The following is a 26,796-nucleotide window of genomic DNA, read 5'->3' on the forward strand; positions in this document are numbered from 1 at the left end:
ACCTTGCACCCCTTTCCAGTGACCCACTCAATACTATGTTCATCTATGGGAGTAGCACCCCCCCCCCCCTGTAGGTGGGTGGGGATGGGGATTGGGGGTGGGGATGGGGTGGTATTACAGCATGTAAGAAATAAGCATGTATGTATATTTTCAAAAACCAGTGAATATTATTTGTAACTAGTAATTAAATTATATCAGTATATATCTTTATAAATAATATATATATTCTTCATTTTCTCAGATGAAATACCACCTGAAATGAATTGTTCAAATATGGTGGAAACAACATCTCCTGGTTTAGATTTCAACATTATATCAAAGTACGACATCCAGGTGACTGACAATGTGGACATTGAGAGTGATATAAAGATATCCTGTGATCCCCCACAAGGTGCTACATTTCCTGTTGGTGAAACCAATGTTACATGTGTAGCCATGGATTTGTCTTTCAACAACCAATCATGTAATTTCACTGTACTTATTGAAGGTTAGTATTTGGAGATTGTTATATTTGCAGCATGGTTGCCGTACTAATTTGCACATAGCACGTCGTTAGTTCTCCCTTTTTGTTCTTCCAATTTAGATTCCCATATGTACCCTGTATACATGGATTATTTTATGACATATAAGTTTAGTAATATTGTATTTTTAAAATGTTGGCTAAAGTTCTACTGATCACCTATAAGGCACTTAATAACACTACTCCTGGTTACATCACTTGATTAACACCCGCAACTCATACACTTCGCTCAAATAACAAAAGTCTACTTCATGTACCCCGCTGTAATACAAAGTCATGTAGTGAGTGTCAGTGTGCGTTCTCGCAAGCAGTGCCATTCTTATGGAACGTCAGTATACCAATGGAACTTTGTTCTTCATCAACTGTCGATAAATTCAAGAAGGATATCAAGCTACATCTGTTTGCAAGAGTTTCCTAACTTTTTACATTGATCTACTATAATGTTTCTGTTGAGCGCCATAGAACATTGTCATATTGGATTTTGGCACTATACAAATTCTTTTGATTGATTGATGGATGGATGGATGGGTGGAGGGATGGACGGGCAGATGGACGGATGGACGGATGGATGGATGGATAGTATAATTTCCATAAAATATTCAAGTTATGTGTCAACCCATGCATCAATGGTGTGTGCTACACATTCCAGAATGTCGCGGCCTACCCATGCGCTGTCCACACCTGATGCCAGAATCTAATGCTACTATAAGGGGAATGCCACTCCAGGGACTCCGAACTATACATTTTCATGAACTTTGGGTACTTGAAAGTCATATGGTGTTACTTTTTAAATCTTTTATTCACATTGAATTCTAACGAACTGTAAAGAAAAGCTTTTCCGACATGGATCAATGGCAGCACAACGACTCTTTATACTTCCTCAACTCCCTGGGGAGCATACAATCCATTGCAGCCTCTATAAGTACATAGGATTAAAGTATTCACATTGCAACCTCTATCCTACCAGGTCCCCAATTATACAGCTGGGTTGACTAAGGCACAATCATTGATCAAATCTTGCCCAAGGACTTTAGCCATTCAGAAACAAATGGCAGTGACGGGGCTCTAACCTGCAACTTGCAGATTCCAAGCTGGCCACTCTAACCATTCACCCATCATGACTCCACTATAGTATATTTGATTTGATATAATTCATAAGATATTTATCAGTTGTATCATGATAAAAATTGTACTTTGATCTAAGTCATCAGTTGATACTTCAGTAAACCACAAATTGAAATATTTCTCTTGATCTACCAATACGTGTGTATTGTCTATTTACAAAATTAAACAAAGAAAGAAAATTATGTCATGATGTATTATCATGATATCAAAATCAGAAAATTATATATTTGTGTGATATTTTTGTGATTTTGATGATTTTACATCACAAAATGTACATGTCATTTCAAAGAAACACCAAGTTTGAGTTATCTCCCATTTCTAGGTTCTTTGGATATTCATGACCCCTAAGAGCTTATTACTTTCAGTGAAACATTCATGGATATTGTCATTGTTATGGAATACCTAAATGTAATCCACCTTTGCAATAAGTTGTCACATGGTTTGAAACCAACTTCTTGAAATTTTTGCCAATTTTCTTAATAAATTTCTCTCTCTGAAAGAAACAATATGTTCAATAGTTGTTCAACTGAGCATACATGATTAGGTATCAAAAACTTGCAACAGAAACGGTATTCTTCATTATCTCATTTTTGTTTGTTTTCATGGTTTTTTGTTTATTTCTTACAGTTTTGGTTATTTTCACATTTTTGTTTATTTGTCACATTTATGTTTATTTTCACATTTTTAAAATTTTATTTGTCACATTTTTGTTTACTTGTCAGACAAAGAATCACCCATACCCGTGTGCAGCCCTGATATGACCATAGAAACACTCCCTGGAGCTGACTACGGTGAAGTATCTGCATTTGATGTGACAGCAACAGACAATGTGGATGGTCAAGAAGACATCGTCATAGCCTGTACTCATGACACAAACAGTCAATTCTGTTTTGGAATAACATCTGTTTCTTGTAACTTCACTGACAGAGCTAACAACACTGCGAACTGTACGTTTGCAGTTAATGTTGAAGGTGAGTTTTATGTTTTTCCTGGTATACAAAATATATGAAATATTCATATACATTGTTCATGTGACCTATTGCTGGGCAATATTTGCATAATAACCATATCATACATCATTTGCATATAGTGAGATATTTTGTGATGTCATCATCTTTTACTTGCAACTTCAAGAACATTATTCACAAAATGTCCACCATTTATGTTGTATAAATACTAATTATAATTTTACTAAAAAGTGTATTTATCTAATCTCAAATAAACACCATATCATTCAACTGGTCTTGCAAGATTGTTTTTTGCTAACTTTCCTGGAAAAAGTACTAATTTTTTTTCCAAGATTGCCTACTTTTCTGGAAAAAGTATCTTTTTCTTGCAATCATTGTCTAGTTTTCTGGAAAAAGTACCAATTTCTTGCAAGATTGCCTATTTTTCTGAAAAAAAAGTTTCAATTTCCTACTTCTCTGGAAAAAATGTCGGTGTCTTGCAAGATTGTCGTCTTTTCTGGGAAAAGTTTCTATGTCTTGCAATCAATGTGTAGTTTTTTTGAAAAATTATTAAATGTCTTGCAAGATAATTATTTGTGTGGAAAAAGTCTCAGTTTCTTGCAAGATTGCCTACTTTTCTGGATAAAGTATGACTATACTGTTGCAGAAATTAATTGAAGTGGCAATAAATAAACATAAATCAATCCAAACAAACAAACAAACCTGTCAATGTCATTCTTTGTATATAGATAATGAACCACCAAATGTGACATGTGCTGATCAAACCATAACACGTTTTAAACTACATGTACCTGTCAATTTCATTCTTTGTGTATAGATAACGAACCACCAAATGTGACGTATGCTGATCAAAACATAACACGTTTCAAACTACATGTACCTGTCAATTTCATTCTTTGTATATAGATAACGAACCACCAAATGTGACGTGTGATGATCAAAACATAACACGTTTCAAACTACCTGCTGCATATAAGAACTATAATGGAGGCATCACTTTCAGTGACAACGTTTACGACAACTCTGATATCAAAATGATGTGTAGTCAGTTTGGTGAGGGTGACACGCTGGTCAGTTGTAATTTCACTGACCCATCAAGTAATGTTTATCAGTGTAACTTCATTGTTACAGGTAGGTGAATCACTTGCACTGAAGTTTACTTGTTTAATTTGTTCAAATTAATTTTATTCTTGCAATATGTAGTTCTTGTTAAACGACCAAGGGTTTGATTATTATATTTTTGTACCTAGAGTACCGTTTTGCTTGTTCACGTCGGCAGGCGTTGTCAGTTTGATGACTAGGTGGCATGATTTGGTTGGGTTTAATTATTCTTGTTTTTATCAGATGACCAAGCACTGCTCTCAATTTCCTGTTTGCAGTCTGGAATATGGACTATTAAACTACTTTAGTGTAATATTATTGTCAATGCATGCATTCTATACCATTACAAATTGTCTTCTGGCAATGTTAGAAGAGTTGATTGTATAGTAGGGATGTCCTAGACATATTGTGATACGTACCATAAATTACGTCATCGGATCATTTGTATGATATATATTAATACAAGGTTTGTGTTCAGTCAATTGCAATCAATAGTTAAATGTGCTGCTGTATCAGTAAGTAGAATACTTTGAGTGCCTTTTAAATATACAGCAAAAAAAATTCTCCAAAACAGTATGAACTCGGCATGTGTCCCTTTAAACTTTTTTTATCTTGTGGTTGTGTGTGTTTCTTATTAAGTTTGCTTCTACAAATCAATTCACCTCAGTAATATAGAATATAGCCGAGTGCCTAAGTCACATGGGTATACGAAAGTTACAACTGTTGACATCGAAGCATAGACAAACAGAACCTGTTACAAACAGGGAAAGTAAATAACTGAATTGGATTATTAACATGCAGCATGTTTGAAGTACAGAGACAAGTATTGCATTTCATCATTTGTATGGCCTCTTTACATAATAGCTCACGTTTACAAACAAATTTAAAGTTCCATTGGCATTTTATGTACACATGAAGAGGGTCATAACACTTCTTATCAAAGCATGAAATGTAATACAAGTCTCTGCTGTGCCAAGTGTTATTAATCCAATTCATTTGTTTACTTTTCTAATTTGTAACAGGTTCCCTTCATCAATGCTTCGATGGTGGTAGTTGTATTTTCACATGTGACTTTGGACCCCTCATCTATATTCTGTACTTGTTCTATCTTTGATGTGTTTTGTTAATTACTTTAATATACATGATTGGTTCAAAGTTTCTTATTTCATCAGTTAGTGATAATATGTGGTGCAAAGGAGTCATTCAAATGCTCTTCAACTGTAATTTTTTACTTTCAATGATGTTTGTATGGTTCTTATCAGGTAAAATATTGGAACTGATTTGCCCGAAGGACATGGTGAAAACCATACTTGAAATCTTCAGTACACCAGAGACTGCAAATGCTGTAGTCAGCTGGGAACCACCACAGACCAACAACCAGACTGATATCAAATTATTATGTACACATAAACCAGGGAAGAAGTTCCAACGTGGTAATACAACTGTAACATATACTGCACAGGATGAAACAAGTTTGGATAATCTTACAAGTTGTTCCTTCAACATAGAAGTTGGAAGTAAGTTCTCATTTAAGTTTGATAACTGGATAACATACCTCACAATAGTCCCCAAACTTTCTGCCTAAAGTGCAGGAAAACAAGTTGAATAACATAAGTTAGGCTATAACAATTAAATTACTGATCCACGATGTTGTTGAGAATCAGGTCTTACCATGAGTCCTGGGCCTCTATGAACTAATAATCACACAAACTCTAGAAAATAACCAACAACAAATAGAGAAGATGTAGATTGCTTGATGTCTTCTGTTTGATGGGTTGCCATGCTCATGAAAGTGCAGCTAGCAGAAAACACTGCAAGCATGAGTGGAAATACCCCAAGTACGCCACACTTGGACTCACGTGTCAATGGGTTCTGTCATAGTCTTAGACTATACGAGGTCTGGTAAGTGGTAGGGGTGAGTGGCCCGAATGCTGTCAACCCCATTTTACAACATTTTGACCAGAAACCAATACACCATGCATGGTTGAATGATGAATGTAGTATTGCACATGTGCTGCAGTTAACATAACAATTCATTATGGGGCAATATCTAAGAATGTCAAACACGCATTTCAGGGGTGCATGAGCATAACTCTCTCATCATCACCAATATGAAAATATCAACCAGTGAATTATCAGGGAAAAGTCCCGGAAAATCCGAACCAGTTGAGAATTTATTCCAGGACCCCATTTTCGACCAAACAAAGTAAAAAATTGTGAAAAGTGGACCCCATTTTAGACTCGTTAGCTCTAAAAAGTATACCCATTTTACACCAAAGGGTGAAAACCCCCAAAGGGTGGCACATATACGTATACGCGATAGGCCGTACCCCCCCCCCCCACCCCAGCCAGCAGAAATGACTCTTTATGGTTGCATAATCAGCATAATGAATATCCATGACTCCTAAGTGTTTATTCCCTTCAGTGTAAATCTTCTCATGAATATTCATCGTCTGGATTTCTGGTTCCTTTATAGAACCATGCGTTGTTGAAGAAACGTTAGATGATCCGAAAACCCTAGCAATACCACATGGAGACCGTGTGAGCTTTGGATGTTTTGATGGATTCAGTTTATCGCATACAGATCGCATTTCATGCCATGATGGAATTTTTTCACAAGCTCTACCTCTCTGTAAAGGTAAGTGTGAATGAACAGTTAATAAAGAAAAAACTTTGTCCTGCACAAAAAAATGCTTTGATAAACCTTTGTTAGCTTTTAACTGTGCTCCTCATACTTAGGGATATAGCTAGTAGTAGGAAAAGTAGGTGGTAACACTAAATCTGCCCAACGGTGGCTATGTAGTGGTTGAAACAAAGAATTTTTACACACAAAAAATGCGGAAAATGTGCCGGGCTGTAACATGGAAAATTATTGCCCGGGTTTGAATTTGTTTGCGTGTTCTCCATTGAATTGCATTGGAATCGATACTGGGTATATGATAAACTGTAATAGTGATTATAAATCTGTTTAAAGGGTATGCCATACAAAACCAATTCTCTTTTCCTAACTTTGCAGACACAGATGAATGCGAAACTGGAAACCATACATGTGACGAGGTAAATAAAAACTCCTTCTGTGTGAATGAACGTGCAAGTTATACCTGTCATTGCCTTGATGGCTATACCAAACAGGATGGTGATGATGACACTTGTGTACCTGATGTTAAAGAACAAGACGACAAACTAACATGTCAAGAAGGTAAAATGTGTATGCTTGTGTGCCTGTATACAACCTGGACATTTGCACTAAAGACTAGCTCACTTTCACTATAATATCATTTCGTTGGAAAATGAGTATACATGACTTAATTATGCCTTCTTGTACATAAAGATAACTTACCAGTCTGGTAATTACATTGTGTTAGCCTTTGAGAACGAGCTGAAGACTGTAAATCAGGCCGACAAAATCTTGGAAAAATTTCAAAAGCAGCAACTTGGAAACTATGTTGTCCAAAATATTGGGTCGAAAGTCATACATACATTAAAAGAGGGGATAAACCATTTATAGTTTTAAAATGCTCAAAAATTCAAGTATCACGTGTTGAAGTTTTCAAGATTTGAAAAAAGAAGTGGGTCAAACACACACACACACACACACACACACACACAACACACAACACACACACACACACACACACACACACCATTGTTATGTTAGTTAGTACTACCTCCCCACACCCATCCCTACCCCAGGTAAACAAGCACTTAACTCTTTAAAGTTACATTGAAACCACAACCATGTCATTACCAAAATGTTGCAGGTGAAGACACAATGAAGTGTTCTCCTGAAGACGACAAAACCAACAATATAACATGGCCAGGCACTAATGCTGGATGTTATACACCATGGCTGAAATGCCCACCTGGTACACTTGGTAGGTTTTGGTCTTTGTGAATTTTATGATAGAATACAAAATCTGCAATATAATAACCGGATAACGTCAGCCCTAACTTGTAGTGATATAGAATGTCTACAAATAAATACCTCCTGGTAGAGAATAATTAAAGCTGCATTAGCCACAACTGGAAGGTTTTTTGAAACTGTTTTGTTAGTTTGTGCAGCATATAATAAATCCAATCAAACTGATTTTTAGGTCCACACCAAAAATTCAGCACCCCGATGCAATCACAATTTCAAACTGTTACTGCACCACTTGTGAATACAATCATTTGATACAATGTCTAATTATTGGTATTATAACAGTTTTCAGTGATTGTTAAATCAGTTGTCTGATAAAAAAAATCATACTCAGTTACACAGAAGTGCAGCTTTAAGTTCTTTCAAATGGGTGCTTTACTGTACACAGTATTTTTCTACTTGAAAAAAAAGTGAAACAGCATCACCACTTTTGTATACTCAAAACTTAGCTAAAAAGTGTGTAAAAAGTTTGTTAGTGTACGTACAATAAACATTTTACACCATTTTTAAAAAAAATTTCAAGTCATGTATTTTGTTCATATGTATCTTGTTTTTAGGCAATATTAGACGTGAATGTAGTGCTGAGGGAGAATGGTATTCTTCTGATACAACATTTTGTACCAGTGAAAGTTTGACAGAACTCAAAAAACGAGTAAGTATAAACAATAGAAATGTCACTGTGACCAGCTCCCTATAGCATAGTGGTTAGCACACATGATTAGCAATTGAGAGCTGTCATGGGGGTTCAAATCCCACCGTAAACAGGATTTTTCTGTGACATACCTAAAGCCCAGGGTTATAATAGTGTTCTACTGACTCAGTGGGTAGGCTGTATCACTCAGCATTGTCTCACTCGCACAGTGCAAATTGGGGGGGGGGGGGGGGGGGGGGGACTCCTGGAGTAATGACTCAAGAAGTCGGTGACGATATTACTCACACGGAGCCCCAAGGTGCTAATATGTTTGCTAGGCCTGGGTGACTGGGATAGCTTGTGGACTGACTGGGAAAACCTTGACCGTTCCACAGCAACGTGATATAGAGCATGCAACACAGCCCTGTCACATATACGTAGTCCCAAACCTGAATGGATCTCTGTAGCACTATGTGTGACTGTGTGTATATGTCTGTCATGTATAGAAATACATGTAAAAAATTGTTAGGAGCAATCCCTGGCACAAAAATATTTGTTTTTGAAAAAAAGAAATAAAAAATTAAACAAATACCCACCCCCCCCCAAAAAACAACAACAACAAAACAACAACACAAAAACAAACAAACAAAAAAAACCCCCAAAAAAAACAAACAAAAAAACCCATATTAATGACATTATTAGGTATTTACGAATATTCAAGAAATACTGTCACCAGCATTTGCACATATACAACACAAGTCATGCAACCAAACCCAGACTGAGGTCAAAGGTCAAATCAATCAGATGTTTTATCTGTGAAAATGCCACTGATAGTATTTCTTGAATATTCTCAAATACCTAATAACGTCATTATTTTGTATTCAACCATCCTTGAATAGAATATTAGCTTGCAAGTGACTGTAACTATACATGCATTTCTCCCCATAATTTTGTAGAATTCACCATATGTGGTCATTATTTATATTTTGTTGTTACTCCAGGCCAAAAACATCAACACTACAGATGATGCTACAAAGCTCGTTGATGAAACGACAAAACTGGTGTCGATTGGAAATTTGGTTGTTGGGGGCGATCTCCTTGTGGCAATTAATATCCTGAACACTGTTCTTGATAAGAAGCCATTGATGTTGACAACAGATACTGATAGCAAGAAGTATTTTGTACAAGTAAGTTACAACAATGTTCAACCAACTGTACCTCTTAGCCTATCTCAAGCTGTACTAAAATTACCTACAACAATGTTCAACCAACTGTACCTCTTAGCCTGTCTCAAGCTGTGCCAAAATTACCTACTAGCAGCAAGTTTCTATATTGATCGCAGTGTAATATTTCACTCCCTGATGTTTAATTAGTGTACATTTCACCAGTGGAGTTTTAAGTAGAGTCTTCAGGATAGCAACACTGGGAGATATCTAATCTGGTATAATAAACAAAGTTGTACGTTATATTCTGTTCTAGTTGCTAATTTAACATCAAATGTTGGAGTTGTTTGTTTATCGTCTGAGTGAAGTGAGTGAGTGTATGTGTGTCATATTATCTGTGTAGTGACTATCCAGCCTTGGTCTTATTAACAATTTTTTACAATAGGCCTTTCCAAAATTTGCCACAGTGGTTCTCTACTTCCTGTCTGTGTGTACCTTGAGGGTATACATGGTATAGGTTACTCGTTTAATCATAGAGCACTGCTGCTTTCCTCAATGTCTGAACAATACGAAAAACATCCCTACACCAAGGAACAAAGCTTGTAAGAAACAGTACAATGAGGTGATGATACCCCCAATTTGAGTGAGGGTGCTGTATTCTCAATTTCCTGTTTGCAGTCTGCAATGGCCTATTAAACATCAGGGAGAGAAAGATTGCGTTGTGATCAATAGAGATACTTGCTGCTAGTTTTAGCACAGCTCATGAGACAGACGAAGAGGTACAGTTGGTTGAACATCATTGTAGGTTATCCAAGTATTAAATGACAGGTTTGAATATCTGCCAGCAGGTTGCTGTTTGCGTGTACCTAGGGCTCAAAAAAGTACCTTGAAGTCGTTTATGCTGTTGGCTGTTGCCGTTTTAAACATGAACATGTCTAAATCACTCACAGGGGTAATTCTGAATCCCACCTCTTCCAGTCAAAATCAAAGTCTTAAGTTAGAAAACATGATCATAATATTATGTGATATGTACATCACACATTAGTTTGATTTATAAAGGTGAGACGACGATTAGTTCTGGAACTACTATAAAACCTGGACATTTTTGCTAAAAGGTTTATTTTTGCATATTTTGCTGGCAAAACAAAAAACATAAAAATAAGTAGTGACAAAAATGGCCCTTCTTGTACATGAATGCAATGTACCAGTCTGGTAATTAGTGAATATTAATCTTTGAGAACTAACTGAAGACTGTCAAATTGTAAAAAACTTTCTAGTGGTGAAAATATTTAGGTTTACTGTGTATATAACATTTGTTGACTATATTGTAGGTATTAGTATAATGTTAATGTACATTTATGGAGATAGCAACTGTTTTCATTTAAACAGAACTTTGTGAAGATTGCCAATGATCTACTTGATGTCAACAATGAAGAACAGTGGCAAAGAATTCACATGGTAGGCCGAGTTAACTGTCATTTGCACTTTAACCATGCAGTTTTTTTATTAGCACAACTGAACTGATAAGGTTCAGTAGTGCTATATGCTTTGTAAAGTGTCTGTCTGTCTGTCTGTCTGTCTGTCTGTCTGTCTGTCTGTCTGTCTGTCAGTCTGTCTGTCTGTCAACTTCAAAGTCAAAAACCGCTGTACCGATTGCCATGATATTTGATGGGTTAAACTTGTCTAGTTGAGAAATTATTCACATCAAAATGATCTGTCTGCGCTTTGGGTCTTAAAATGATTATGGGCCAGGTACTTAGTATAATGTAACAAGTGTATGTGAATGGCACTGCAATTAATATGTTCTTGAGGTTGCTTGGAAACACTCTCTAACTAAGTTTAACACATACTGATGTACAGGTTGGTTCAGGTAAAATGCCTGCAGGTCTGTCTGTCTGTCTGTCTGTCTGTCTGTCTGTCTGTCTGTCTGTCTGTCTGACTTATTGCTAAATCTAAGACTATGTCGTTCCTAAGGTTCTGAAACATACTTGTTATATCAGTGCACATGATTTCAATGTGGTAATGAGGTGAACATAAGCATATAGACATATCCAGTCTTGTGACAATGTAGCCATAGAAAAATATTATGTTATTTGGTGTGTATACATCATACAAATATACCTTAGATTTTAGAAGAGTGATACCTTCACCAAGAATTAGTGATGTTAATTAAGTCAAAATAGTTGTAAGTATGGTATTCATCATTATTCGTCATGCACAAACCAAGTTGAACAAAAAAATATGGGATATATACCCTGGTCATTTTGCATCACGACAGCACACGTCTATGTCATGACAAAATGCATGTCTACATCACTGGTTCTGCTGTGTTCCAAATATGAGTCAAAATGTTCAAAATTACCATTACTTTCCCCGAGTTTCTTTTGATGTTACTGGTGCTGGTATAATCATAATTTTTCTTCATTCAGTTGGAAAATACTCCTGACCTAAGGGTTTTCACTACAAGTCTAGCGACTCGTAGTGACAAAGACCCCTTAGGTCACTCATATTTTATTTGGCTGAAGGAAGAAAATTATTGGTGAATAACATCTACATGTAATTATATATATATATAGGGAAAGACATGTACATTGCTCAACACACCACAGATATCTTTCATAATCAGATATTTTAACAATATTATATTTTAATTTTTATGCAAATCAATTCAAAATGTTAAAAGTGTAGTTATTACATTATTTTTTTTTATTTTTTTGCTTTATAGGACAAAGGAGTACACAAAGGATCATCTCTGGTTTTCAAGGCTTTGGCAAAGTTTGGAAAGGATGTGGCCAAATTTGTCAACAATCACAACGACTCTGTTTACTGGTCATATAACAACATTGGTACGTGTCCATAACTTTTACTTTAATGACCAACTAAGAGATATGAACATAGCCCTGTTTTTACCATGTGGTGATTTGGGCACACATATTTTCAGTTGGGATCTGGGACAGAAAAGTGCTGTTTATCTCCAAGACCAGTGTTTCAATGGGAATATGACTCCCGGGAAATAAAAGTATAGTTTGACAATTTTGGGTTCTGGAGAGTCATTTCATGATTTCACATCATTGAGATTTTGTCAATTGCCCAGAAATACTAGAGTTTTTTGGTGTTTTTTATAATCACATAAAATTTATGTGATATGTAGTCATGACATAAAATTACTTGCCAGAACCCAAGTTTTTTAAAATACCTGTATTTCTGGCATGGCATTCCCCTTTGTATTGTTTTATTATCTTTGTTTTTATTCTTGGTTTTTCAACAAAACTTAATTTCATCACTTAACAGTGCAACAAAATATCAGAGTCTTTGAATATTTTGACTAAACAGCCATCTTCATCTGGGAATGAGGCAATGACATAAAAAAGGTCATGACCTCAAGCCTAAGGCGGTGTAAAACTTAGAATCAGTTTCTCCGGGTCTCCTCCTATAGCAATGGTAGGTACAGATCTGGTAGAGTGGATACATCATTCCTGTTCAGTGTTCTTCCTGTTAATTTGATACATATAGCCTCAAGAACTTTCCTGTATTGATTTCTCTTGTTTATGTATTTTCACAGAATACCATGCCTACTTGACATCAAATGAAAGTAACCGCATGGAGACTGTGATCACTGACAATCAGGGATTATCAAAGATGAAGAAGAGAAGTACTGAGACTGTGAATGAGAGAACAGATGTTGTTCCTTCTATTGTACTGAAAGATAGCACAAGTAAGATGAGAATGTTTACTTCAGTGTTACTGATTGTAATATGAATGCTATAAACGAGTGTAGCACATAGAGAAAGTACTTTACTTCAGTGTTACTGGTTGTAATATGAATGCTATAAACGAGTGTAGCACATAGAGAAAGTACTTTACTTCAGTGTTACTGGTTGTAATATGAATGCTATAAACGAGTGTAGCACATAGAGAAAGTACTTTACTTCAGTGTTACTGGTTGTAATATGAATGCTATAAACGAGTGTAGCACATAGAGAAAGTACTTTACTTCAGTGTTACTGGTTGTAATATGAATGCTATAAATGAGTGTAGCACATAGAGAAAGTGCTTTACTTCAGTGTTACTGGTTGTAATATGAATGCTATAAACGAGTGTAGCACATAGAGAAAGTGATTTACTTCAGTGTTACTCGTTGTATAGTTTCATCAGACATGTAATTTGCTTATAAATAATTAGTAACCACACAATCCCATCATGATTCAGTGTGATTTAGTTGGAATATTATCTGTATTCAAAGGTGATTTTATATTGAATCATATAACTCCCCTAAACTATACATTTACAGACTAGTCTCAATCTGATTAAAATCCGATGTAGTGTACCTGGCACGATTTCTCTGTAGCTCTTACGTTTACTGTCGACAGTTCTTTTGTGAGTGCCCGTTGCCTACATCTGACACAATACCATAGGTTTTCTTGGACACAGTCTCATACTTACATGTAGCCAATCAGAATCTGTCTTACAATATAACACTCAATGTTCGAAATTGAAAAATAAGAAAGAACCCCCAAACAATAAACATTGTTGTGGGAACTCTGTGCTCAAGCTCTTTTCAAAAAGAATGTTCTGAAGTACTGTGCCCGTAATTGTTTTGGCTCATTACACATTTTCATTTGTTGAGTAAATTCATTTAGTGCTCTTGTGTGGCTTGAAAAAACGTATGGTATTGTGTCAAATGTTGGTAACAAGCGCTCACACACACACACAAACAAACTACAATAAAGGTAAGAGCTAAAAAGAAATCACATCGAGTATACTACATCAGATTTTAATCAGATTGAGATTAGTACATGCCTCTTTCTAAATAGATTATTCAGTGATTCCCATATTTTGGTTTCTTTAATTTTCCAGATGCCACAGTCGGAATTACTTTCCAATACAATGTTAAAGGAGCAGTGTTGCCAGTAGGAGATGGTTCTGATAAGTAAGTTAGAAAGATAGAAGTTATGTTTTTTTAATATTGATAATTATTGTGTCAGTTAGGACCAAGAAATATATATAAAAAAAATCTAGTTTTTCACAGGTATTTATTCTGATGTCAAATATAAACATGTACTTGTAAATAATTGTTGTCTTTGAATTTATTAGTATTTACAACTAAGATTTTACAACACATAATGGATAACTTCAGACATCATCAGACCATGGCCGATTGGAATCTGTTACAAACAGGGAAAGTAAACAACTGAATTGGATTAATAACACTTGGCACAGCATGTTGGAAGGACAGAGACTTGTATTACATTACATCATTTGATAAGACTAGTTTATAGCCTCTAAGGGTTCTAATTACATACAAGTAATGTTTCACCTGTTCAGGTCAACAGTTTGGCAAGTCTGTTGACCTGAACAGGTGAAACATACTTGTAAGTAATTAAAACCCTTGGCTGTGGTACTCTACGAAATAATTATTAGTTTTTCATGCCTTGTTTTTCAAACTGTACTCCACAAATCCTGTACAAATTCTATTGTTTATATACCTTACATTACATTATTAGAATAATAATAATAATAATGTTAGTTTTCATAAATCACTTTCCCACACTGTGCTCAAAGCACTGTACGTTTATCAACCTTGGTCGGGATCTATAGCAACACAGCGGCCCTTCCATTATACTTCCTCACTCCCTGTGAAACATAGAATTAGTACAGTAGCAGTGCATAGGATTAAAGCAGTCACATTGCAGCCTCTAACCTACCAAGTCCCCAGTTATACAGCTGGGTTGCCTGAGATATAATCATGGTTCAAATCTTGTCCAAGGAACTTAGTTAATATTCAGAAACAAATATCAGTATTATAATTATAATATTAATATTCAATATACAGAAGCAAGCTACGTCAGTGGGTGCGTTCTGTTACGGCTGTTGCAAGGGTTCAGATCGTGAATACACCTGTGCTATCGGTGATGATGTATTCAAAGACTGGTAAACAGCTTGCACTTAATAACAGTTTCTCAGTAACAATGAATCACTGGGAGGTAGGTGATCATGCAGTCTTGTGTGTGAGGTCGGGCTTGTTGTCATTGTGAGGTGCAGTGTCGTGTGTGTGTGTGTGTGTGTGTGTGTGTGTGTGTGTGTGTGTGTGTGTGTGTGTGTGTGTGTGTGTGTGTGTGCGCACATGTGGGCATGCATGCATGCATCCATGTTTGTCAGTGTCTGTCTGTCTGTCTGTCTGTCTGTCTGTCTGTCTGTCTGTCTGTCTGTCTGTCTGTCTGTCTGTTTGTTTGCCTGGATGCATACATGCATGTCTGCCTTCTGCCTGTCCATATGCATGTATATGCATGTATGTATTGTATATGAGTGCATGAGATCCTACACATGTGCACATTTAAGTACATAACGTACACATATATTTGCATAGATCTAAGTGTTATTTTGTTTGAATTTACAGGAAGGCTATGATCCTGAATGTGTTGAAATGGTATATGGCAAATCAAAGAGGTATGTTTCAAGCCTTCAGGATTAGGGCGCCTATTTGGGTGGCTGCATTTTGAATTCTGTATTTCTCATCGTAACACTTTAAAAATCAATTGGTCAGTTAATAAAAAAATATATAGTACATAGTAAATGCAATGGGCTCGTATCTGAGCGAAATTGAAGAAGTATACTTTTAGTATGGCATTAGTATACTTTTATGATTACATTTTGGTTTAAGGGAGACTGTAATATTGTTGATATTTACTTTTTGTTACGTGTTTTCTTTACAGTATCTGGGATAAATCTAAATGTACTGTACAGGAATCAGACGAATATGCCACAACATGTGAATGCAATCATTCTGGGAATGTTGCCGTGTTGATGATCCAAGGCACGAAACCAACTGTAAGTGTTTATTACCTTTAGATAAATAGTCATGAATATTCAGTGTGCATCTAATACATATGTATGTCTGCTATTAGTCCCGTGATGCAATGGTGAGAATATTAGCAGTACAGTAGTCTCAATTTGATGTTACTTGGTATTCGCATAAAAAAAATTGTGTGAAATGTGAAATGTGAAATACATGAGGTGACTTTCCAGAACCCAAGTTTATGAAAATATGTCTATTACCAGGAGTGGAGTTCCCCTTAAATAAATGTACATTGCTAGCATATATCAAGTCATAATAGTTTTTGCCTGTGTCTATTTCCCAATAATTTATTTGCCATTAATTTTGATGGTTTTCATTGACGAGATTGATTGGAATGCGATAATGTACAGTCATCATTTTCCTAATTTCAATATTTATATTTTATTTGATTTTAATATATATTCTTTGTTTCTGTTTATTTTGACAGCCGTTTTTAATTGAAGCCCGTAATACATTTGTCTTGATCTTTAATGGATTGGCAATATTTATCTTGGTGGTTGCAGCTGGGTTTGTCTTTTATTCTAGGTAATGGAGATCTTCATGTCTAAGGTCACAAAAAAAAAGAATTGTTTCTGGTCAGGACATTTAGTCTATAGTGGTGTGAAGACGTGAATTTTTTTTAAATTCTCAACAAACCTGTCACTCAATCTACTATTTCTGACAGTTTCTGTTCTTTTTATTTAGTACTTTAGAGTAAGTGTGTATGTGGGGCAGATGTCATTTGCTTGTTCATGATTGGCTCTGTAGTTCCCTTCACTGAAGTAGGAAGGGTTAATTTTGTGTTTCCCCCTGAAGAATTAACCAAAATAAAAAAAAAATTGCATCATTGCACCATTTTAGACAAACTGTCCTGACCAGAAACAATTCTTTTTTTTTTGCCAAATATTAAAATTAGCGTTAGTGGAATTCTGTCTCTCAGTTTTCACTCAATAATTCAGAAAGTCAATTATTAAACTGAGACTGTATAGTGTGAAAAACTTGATGGACTAACCAGCCTAATCATGTTACATACAATCCTCAGTGTGTTTGTAGATGAAGTACATGATTGTGAGCCAACTTGGAGACATTGACTTGAGAAAATGTGAAATTGGGGTTTGGTAAAAAAAATTACAAGTCCTTTTGTCTACGTTAAACTTTATTAGTAACGTTTCCACCTCACACAGGTGGTGAACAGCAGTTGACGTTCTCCACTGCCTGCTTTTACCAGCTTGACACACAATGCTACTCAACCCTGAAGAAGACCTCCTGTGTGAGGTGAAGAAGACCTCCTGTGTGAGGTTAAACCGTTGGTAATAAAGTTTAACGTCGATGAAAGGACTTGTCATTTCTTGTACCAAACCTCAATTATATACTTTCATTTCCAGAATAAAGAGTGATCGTTATTATCTCCTTGGGATGTCTGTACTTTCATTCACCATTATGCCTTTGCTGATTCTCGTCTGTTACAACACGAATATCAGAACTGTAAGCAGATTTTTACTCCTCTGTGTTTTGGAAAAATATCATGTGTAGTGTACATGTATGATACTTTGTCTGTCTCCCTGTCTATCCACCCATCAATCTGTGTGTGTGTGTGTGTGTGTGTGTGTGTGTGTGTGTGTGTGTGTGTGTGTGTGTGTGCATGCGCATGCATGTGTGTGTGCGTGTGTGTACGTATGCTTACATGCATACGCATGTATGTATGTATGTATGTATGTAATACTATGTATGTATATATGTATGTATGTACATGTATGCATGTTATAATGTATGCATGCATGCATACATGTATGTATGTATGTACACACGTTCGTATGTATGTATGTATGTATGTATGTATGTATGTATGTATGTATGTATGTATGTATGTATGTATGTATGTATGTATGTATTATGTATGTAACACACAGACATACATACATACATACCCTCATATGTATGGCTGTGTGTTTGTTTGTTTGTGTGTTTGCATGGGGGCATGCATTTGTGTATGTGTATAGTGTGCATGCATATATACATATGTGCATACCTACATACATTTATGTTAGTTCTATGGATAGATGTATGGTTGGTTCAGTGGGATATGGTATACATATTATACATAAATTAAGCTTCTGAAGTCTTTAATATTCATCTACATAATGTAAACAATTTTAATCATTATGGGTGATATTTAGTTTAAATTGCGTGACAATGTGTAACATATTGGTATGAATTTTGTATTTTGCAGAACGAGTGCAGGGTGTGTGGTAAGATCATCCAGATTACACTTGCTATGAACATTTTCTGGATATTTAATCTGTCCATTGAAGTTCTGTTACGTTTAGTGTTCTATATCCATACACGTATAGCTGCAAGGTAAGTAATACTAAATATACTCTGTGCAACCTTTGTTTGCCATTTGAAGATGAAATGTTTGATTATCAACTATATGTATTACGCTGGTAAATGTTCATACGTATCTATTGTTTACCTAGAATCTTCTACATGCTGAATGGTTGGGCGTTGCCGTTAACGATGATAATCATTTCTGTATTCATTGAGGAAGAGTTAAAGAAAGGAATATCTGTGTAAGTTTCATTTTCAATGTCATTACATATTTTCAGTGTCTTTTTGTTTTATTTCATATTGTTCTATTTTGTTTGTTCTCCCAAAAACAATCTCAGCATGTTACATGACGTGCTTGAAATGTAAGAAAACAGAAAAATCATTTGCATAACACAATATCGAATTCAAATGCAAATGACCATGATGATGGCTAAGTAAGTTCCTGAAGAGCACAGTTATTTTATGGCTGTTTCTGGAGACTGCAAAGATATCAATATTTGTGGACTTGGTTTTACTTAGTCTTGATCTTTACATATTATAATTATGTTTTATTTCTTGCACAGCCAATCAATGTGTTAAAGTACTATGTATTATTTCATATGTACCCGGAGATCACATGCACTGGGGAATGCACATACTAGTAATATTTGCCAATGCAATACTGAAAACATTGTTGCATACCAGTACCTGCATGGAAATGATATGTAAATGATATGCAAATGGTATGCAAATGATGGTGCAATCATTTGTTGATGAAAGCTGAGTCTGTCATTTTTATGGCAATTTGCTGTTTGAGATATAAACATGTGATAATAACAGACCCAATTCTGTGTGAGTTCCAGTGTGGGTGCTTGCGGTTTGCTCTCATGCTTGCAGTGTTTTCTGTTGCACTTTCACTTGGTACACTTATGAAAGTTATGGCTGCAGAGAACACTAAACACTCATGGAAATACCTAGAGTATGCCACACTTGCACTTGTATGTTATTGTTCTAGTCATACTATACAACCATAATCATCTTACCATTATTGGATGATTGCCTGCAAAATACATTTATGGAATGTCATAAGCTAATCTGTAGAGATACACCGTGATAGGGGCAAGGCCTCCTGTTGCATTGCCAACCCCCCCCCATTTTAGGAGAAAGCTGGTGAGGGTGGAGTCACACAATGTATATCTTACAGTCTAGCTATGAGACAAAGGAAATATTTAAAACAAATGTTTTGCCGTTCCATTGTCTCGTTTCATCAGTTTTGCACCATGTACATCTGAATTTAGGGTCATATCTGTGTATTTAATGTTTGTATTTTGATTACAGCTGTTGGTTTCAGATTGGTGATGAAGTACTGTACATTGCAAATATACCTGCATCTATGTTAGTTTTGGTAAGTCTATATATTTAGATATTAATAATTCCCCAATATTTTTCTTCATTCATTCGAAGGAAAATATGAGTGACAAATGGTACTTGTCACTACGAGTTGCTAGACAAGTCCTTTGGTCAGGAGAATTTTCCAGCTGAATAAAGAAAAATATTTGGGAACGATTATATTTCCTCAAAATGAAAAAGTCGAAAAAATGATGGCGATTTTGGCTCATATTTGAAGCACCACAGAATCAAGACCCATAGACATGGGTTGTTGTGACGTAGAATGACCAGGGTAGATAATCTATATTTTCTGTTGAAAGAGAAGAAGTAATGGCTTGTGTATGGTATAACTTAGATTACCTATTGCAAATGTAAGAATTATGTATTTGGTGTAGGGATGGTCCAATCAGACATATTAATTTCTCTCTTAGAACTTGGAATTTAGACACCATATTTTGAGATCAAGTGCACATGTAGGAGTACCCTTGTAATGTTCAAAACTAGTTTACCAATGATTTTTTACCATGCACAAGCCCAGATATTGTCATTGAACAGAAAATATGGATTATATACCCTGGTTGTTCTACATCACGACAACTTGTGTCCACGTTACTGGTTGTGTGGTGTTCAAAATATGAATCAAAACTTTCCAAATTATTTTTCACAACTTTTCATGAACTATGCTGACAAATGCATGACAATTCGACAACATTCCCCAATATTTTTCTTCTTTCACCCGGGAAATACTTGTGACCTAATGGTTGTCACTACTTGTATAGTGACTCGTAATTAAGTCCCCTTAGGTCATTCGTAATTTTAATAAGAATTTATGTTCCTTTTACAGGTAAGCATTGGAAGTCTTGGGTACACATACTACTATTACATGAGAGAAACAAAGAAATATGAACCAGACGAATGGATGAAATACTGGTGAGTTTGAAAATTTAACAGTGCAGGATACTTTTAAATCAATGAATCAAGGCATAGCATTCTTCTGTACTTCGACCATTAGTCTGTTCACTGCACTTTTGTTTTACAGTTAGCTGTCATACCGCCTAGCGCTCATATAGCCAAAGCTAGTCTGTAAGATACGCACACTCATACATTGGTCTACCCCTCTCACAGAACAGACCAGTGAGGGCAGAGCGACATGTTGTACTATCTAATGGTCTAATCCAAAGTTTGTCCTGAGGATGATTTCAACAAGCTGGTTGTTACGCATTGAAAATGTGCATCAAGTAGTCTGATTGGTCACCAGTGTTCCATCTAATTTTTTTTTGAGACTGAGCAACTTAAGGAGAATGGGAAAAAATGGAAAAGGTGGTATGGCAGCCATTGTGGGGGGGGGGGGGGGATTGTTCATAAAGGGGGTATCCCCTTCTGGCCAAAGCTGGAAGCAAAATCATATGTTTATTTGCAATATGAAGCTAACACTTTTTACCTGCTCTCAGATGCCAAATAGAAAGAAATAAAACTCTATGACAATCTTTCATTTCATCATTAATTATACTTTATTTGGATATATTTTCTGTTTCATTCTTGATGCTTGGATATAAGGTTGTGCAAAACATGAAATTTGACTGCAAGGGCAGACAGAGACCTCGGGCAAGTAGCATGCAAATAAGCCTTAGTGGGAACACTGCTGGTCACAGTGTGCAGTGCCTTCAACCAATTCACAACTTAAGTTACAGGCTAATTTATGATAGACATATATTGAATCGTACACAAAGTCTTACACAAAGACAATTGACAATATAATAAAGCTATTGAACCAAGATAATCCAACACTGTCAAATTACCCTTTCTAAAGAAATGTTTTCTGTTACTGTTTTTTTACCCCAGGAGAGAACTTCGATCAGTGATGCTGTTCCTGTTTTTTGGTATTATAAATTCAGTTGCTGGCATATGGATGGCAGTTGCTGATGATGTAGTGGTTGGATATGCCTTTGCACTGGCTTCCTTTGTATTTGTAAGTATTCAAGAGGCACAAGTTGAGTTCATGTGTTTTTTGGTGTAATTTTATGCTTCATCTTTAAAAAGTATTGGAAGGGTCCTACTTACTGCAGTATTGTTAACTATTACTTGCAATTGACTAAAGTCAAACCTCTTATTAAGATGTAACTTATAAATGATCTGATGAGATAATTAATATACATATTAAAATTGTATAACAAATCCCCACTAAGCAGTCAACTCTTTGAAACCATGGCAGAAGACAATTGTAATGTAATCGATAAAAGTGTAGTTTTAATTGGGGGTATTTTTTTTTTAATTTTGGTTCCGGTTACCCGGCCCCACCTAGTTTTTCACTACCGACCCTAAATATTTTTTTTACTTATTCAAGAAAAAAATAATACAACTGCGGAAATTGTGAAGTCTCACAAGAAATTATGGATGTGGAAACTGGCATAAAACGACAATACAAAACTGTTCTTCCAATCTGTAATGTCTGTACATCTGATGGGAAGAAAGCAATAACACAAAGGCCATATGGAAAACAACGGAAAACATAACTACCTGAACTTAGACACTCACATGAAAAAATTTGTTTTTTAAATTAAATAAAAAATCTACTTACCCCACTAATTCTAAAATTGAGCGTAATTGAAAGCAGACAATTTTTTGTATAGGCCTTAAATACTTTTACTTGAGTAGACGGCTCATAAACTCAATTGTTTCACTTTGACTCCTTACTACTACAAAATCTTGTACTTGTACATGTATGTCAAGTAACAGATGTTAACAGAAGCCAGAAACAGAAAGTTACCAAGTACAAAATGAACAATATGGAAATGGGTCAAAATAGAACAAGAAGGTTGACTTATTCTCAGTACCTGTAATAGCATTTGACCACATGCTGGAGGGTCAAAATAGAACAAGAAGGTTGACTTATTCTCAGTACCTGTAATAGCATTTTAACTCATGCTAGAGGGTCAAAATAGAACAAGAAGGCCAACTTATTCTCAGTACCTGTAATAGCATTTTAACTCATGCTAGAGGGTCAAAATAGAACAAGAAGGCCAACTTATTCTCAGTACCTGTAATAGCATTTTAACTCATGCTAGAGGGTCAAAATAGAACAAGAAGGCCAACTTATTCTCAGTACCTGTAATAGCATTTTACCTCATGCTAGAGGGTCAAAATAGAACAAGAAGGTCGACTTATTCTTAGTACCTGTAATATCATTTTATTTTCACTTCACTTCTATCCTAAAATTTTGAGCACGTCCTAATTGCACACTTTTCTTGATTGTTTTTGTAGGCATCTACTGTATACCTGTCTGCCTGTGCTACAAATGTAGAGGTAGGTTTATTATTGCAGTTATAGATTAAAATACTATAAATGACGTGTCCTCAATTATTAACATATCTAATTCTTAATTAATATTCATAACTTGTAAATCATGATATTTTTCAAATTTTTTTCACTATACATCTTGTCTTTAGCAAATTGATTTATGTATATTGATTCCTGGTGCTAGGTAACAACAAATCAAACAAAATTCTTAATTAATATTCATAACTTGTAAATCATGATAATTTTCAAATTTTTTTCACTATACATCTTGTCTTTAGCAAATTGATTTATGTATATTGATTCCTGGTGCTAGGTAACAACAAATCAAACCGTATTTGAATGTTAAGGTGTAACATAAACCCTCCACAAACAGGAATTGGTGGAGGGTTTCTGAGATTAAAGTATAGTTCATTCATAGCATCAACAATTATCAGCTTACACAAATTTGATAAACTTGATCGTAAAGGGCAATGTTTTAATTCCAAGTCATTAGTATTATCTTGAAGGCTTACATGGGAGCGTACTTTTGTTCTAAATCAACTTTTTTACAGCTTTTTCAAACAACTAGTTTTTACATCTCGATTTTAATCCTAATCTGAAGTTAACAATTTGTTAGAAATCTTGCTTTGCTTGATAGACTTTTGTCCGTGATTTTTACATCCTGGCATTTGCTGAGCAATAACACTCTCAGACACTAATACAACCCATAACACCAAAGTAAAGCATTTTCTGTATGTACCACAATCATTTATAGCATCCATAATATGAATGCTTTAAATGAGTGTAGTACATAGAGATAGTGCTTTACTTCAGTGTTACTCATTGTATCTACAGATGTTGGAGGCAATCCGAATACAATATTCTGATGATCAATATCGTAAGAATGCACTGGTTGTAGTGAAATCAACTGAGCATGCTAGGATGGATGCTAGAAAGGGCAATAAATTGAAAATGAAGAGGATCTTGGAGAGGAAGAAGAAAAGGATGATGATGCGACAACAAATCAAACAGAAAGAAGTGGACAGGACTGACAAGATGGTCGCAATGTTTGTAACGGTAAGTGAGTCTTTCTCATACACCTGAACAGGTGGCACAAACTACTTCCTTACTATATAAAACCACATTCCAGTATAATGTTAATGTTGATACATGTCTTCTATAACATTACAATTGTCTTCTGGCATTGTAAGAAAAGTTAATTGCATAGTAGGGATTCCTGAACATTTTTGATACGTATGATAAATTACGTCATTTATGAGTTGTATCTTACAGTCATTACATTATTTTGGGGGGAGTGGGGGGGGGGGGGGGGGGGGCTTATAACAGTTTCAGTCCTTCATTATCTTACAAGTTCACTTGATTTCTGTTTCAGGCGAAGACCCAGCCTAAGAAAAAAGCAACAAAAGCTGATTTTGAAGAAGATTTTTCTATTTGATTAAATTACTCTATATTTGATTCAAGACCAACCTTTTTTTTTCAAGCAATAATTAAGTTTTTGTGTGAATGTAAATTTTGGCAATAGTATTATAATCAAAAAGGATTGTGGAGTCATGATGGGCAAATGGTTAGAGTGGCTGGCTTGGAATCTGCAGGTTGCAGGTTCAAGCCCCATCGATGCCATTTGTTTCTTAGTGGCTAAAGTCCTTGGGCAAGATTTGAACCATGAATGTGCCTCAGATAACCCAGCTGTATAATTGGGGACCTGTATAATTGGGACGCATGTCAATCCTAAAAACCAATTTTGACAGCTCCCCAAAATTTCACTATTATATTACATTACATTACATTATATTACATTACATTACATTACGCTATGCTACGTTGCATTACATTACGTTATGTTACATTACATTACATTGTTACATTACATTTACATTACATTACGTTATATTATATTACATTACGTTATGTTACATTACATTGCATTTCATAAGTGATACCAATTTGATTATGTAACCTCTTAATTTAATATGTAAATATTTGAAAAGTAGCACCAGAATTTTGAATATCTTGAACATTTTGACATTAGTTCATTTTAGGTTAGCAAGATTGAAGAACACGAAACCTGGTACCCAAGTGGGGATACAAGAGTACATATATGTACAATAGTCATGTAGTTAACCTGGTACCCAAGCGGGGATATAAGAGTACATATTTGTAGTTAACCCGGTACCCAAGTGGGGATACAAGAGTACATATTTGTAGTTAAAATGGTTGATACAAGTTTAATCTATTTTGTGCCATTTGGTAAAATGCAACCAATAAAAGAGCTCTACATAAAAATTGTACTTTTTCACAAAACAACCCTTGCTTGATAACTTATATTTTGTGTTTTTGTCTTATCAGTAGAGTATCCGATTTAAATTTATATGTGTGTCATTTTGAGATCTGATTTTGAATAACAAAATATATCACATATCATACACAGATGTTCTAAGTATTGATTGAACTAATGTAGGCAGAGTAGATACAAAGTGTTTTAAAAGTTCAGTATTTTCACACCAAGAAACTTGACATTATCTGGATTACACAAGTAAGGCTGTCAATGTTTTCTTTAAGTAAATAATTTCTCAATAATTTAAACCTTTTGAATGAGAAACTTTTGACAAGTTTGAATTCACTTTTAACTTTATACAGTTGTATTTAGCATTTAGAATCTTTTACATACACAGTATATGATACAGTGAAATTTTGTAAGTATCTCTGAGTTAGTTACATGAAGACTTGGGACTATCACTACCGTCCACCTTTTATGCAACATTCTTATCAATGAATGAAGTAGTCACAAACACTTTGTTACAGCAGAATATCGGCGTATACATGCATTCAAAAGTTGTATTTTTGTAAAAGAATTCTATACAGTATATTAAATGTTTTCGCAGTATGTTATATCACATTGATGTGGGCAAGTGTGCTGTTCCACATATCTAGTTACCAGTAAGTATTTACTAAAAGTGATTTACACATTTTGAGGTGAAATTGCACTATTTACACTTGAGAGAAATTTATCCTGTATAGTTTTAGTTGAAAAAATGAATAAACTAACATGTTTTATGTTACTCAGATGTTTATGGTGAATTTTGATGGTAAACTAGCCTCCCTGTCCCTGGTACATTATAATAGTAATAATCTTTATTCGTCCAAATAAATTCGGAAATATGTTGAATAGTTGCCACAGAGCAGTGCTCTAGTACCCTAGTGTTGAAGAAGTGAGAAGAAATGAGTGCCTGGGAAAACCTGTGTTGTTTGGCAGAGCATCACTCTTTTTACATAAAACAGATTGCAAAATACTGTTCTGTGGCTCTGTTTGATACAACCATGCAGAAAAGGATAAGAAACTATTCATGCCACGCTTCATCATAGCAAGATTACAGTGTATTGCTACATTTAGTATGAATGAAATAAACTATTTAAAACCAACGTACTGCAACTAGATGCAAACATGTAGGTGCCAATGTTTTAAAGTCAGCATTTGATGTTTGCATGGTTACATGTCATTTAGGCTAAATGTAGTGCATCTGTAAAATAAATGTCATCATGC

At 35.2% G+C, this 26,796-nt stretch overlaps 1 protein-coding gene across 1 annotated transcript; it reads left to right on the plus strand.

Moving 5' to 3' along the window:
• Positions 1–268: 268 nt before the first annotated feature.
• LOC144450732 (adhesion G protein-coupled receptor L4-like) lies at positions 269–26,249 on the plus strand. Its single transcript, XM_078141426.1, has 26 exons — positions 269–487; positions 2,368–2,616; positions 3,520–3,744; positions 4,977–5,231; positions 6,191–6,352; positions 6,731–6,913; positions 7,476–7,589; positions 8,191–8,285; positions 9,266–9,451; positions 10,817–10,885; positions 12,153–12,273; positions 12,990–13,142; positions 14,285–14,357; positions 15,261–15,411; positions 15,825–15,874; positions 16,141–16,255; positions 16,711–16,808; positions 17,648–17,747; positions 18,493–18,620; positions 18,740–18,832; positions 19,908–19,974; positions 20,803–20,888; positions 21,801–21,927; positions 23,220–23,261; positions 24,090–24,311; positions 24,628–26,249. Exons 1-26 carry the CDS (start codon positions 274–276, stop codon positions 24,688–24,690), a joined length of 3,441 nt encoding a protein of 1,146 aa, XP_077997552.1. The 5' UTR covers positions 269–273; the 3' UTR covers positions 24,691–26,249.
• Positions 26,250–26,796: the final 547 nt, after the last annotated feature.

Source organism: Glandiceps talaboti, chromosome 20 (assembly GCF_964340395.1).
Source record: "Glandiceps talaboti chromosome 20, keGlaTala1.1, whole genome shotgun sequence".
NCBI classification, from domain to species: Eukaryota; Metazoa; Hemichordata; class Enteropneusta; family Spengelidae; genus Glandiceps; species Glandiceps talaboti.

Excerpts from the sequence above, each read along its gene's own strand:
- LOC144450732 (XM_078141426.1), top strand. The coding sequence starts at position 274 with ATGGTGGAAACAACATCTCCTGGTTTAGATTTCAACATTATATCAAAG. Across the intron at positions 6,353-6,730 it reads AGCTCTACCTCTCTGTAAAG|ACACAGATGAATGCGAAACT; the intron begins GTAAGTGTGAAT and ends CTAACTTTGCAG. Across the intron at positions 16,809-17,647 it reads GGGTTTGTCTTTTATTCTAG|AATAAAGAGTGATCGTTATT; the intron begins GTAATGGAGATC and ends TTTCATTTCCAG.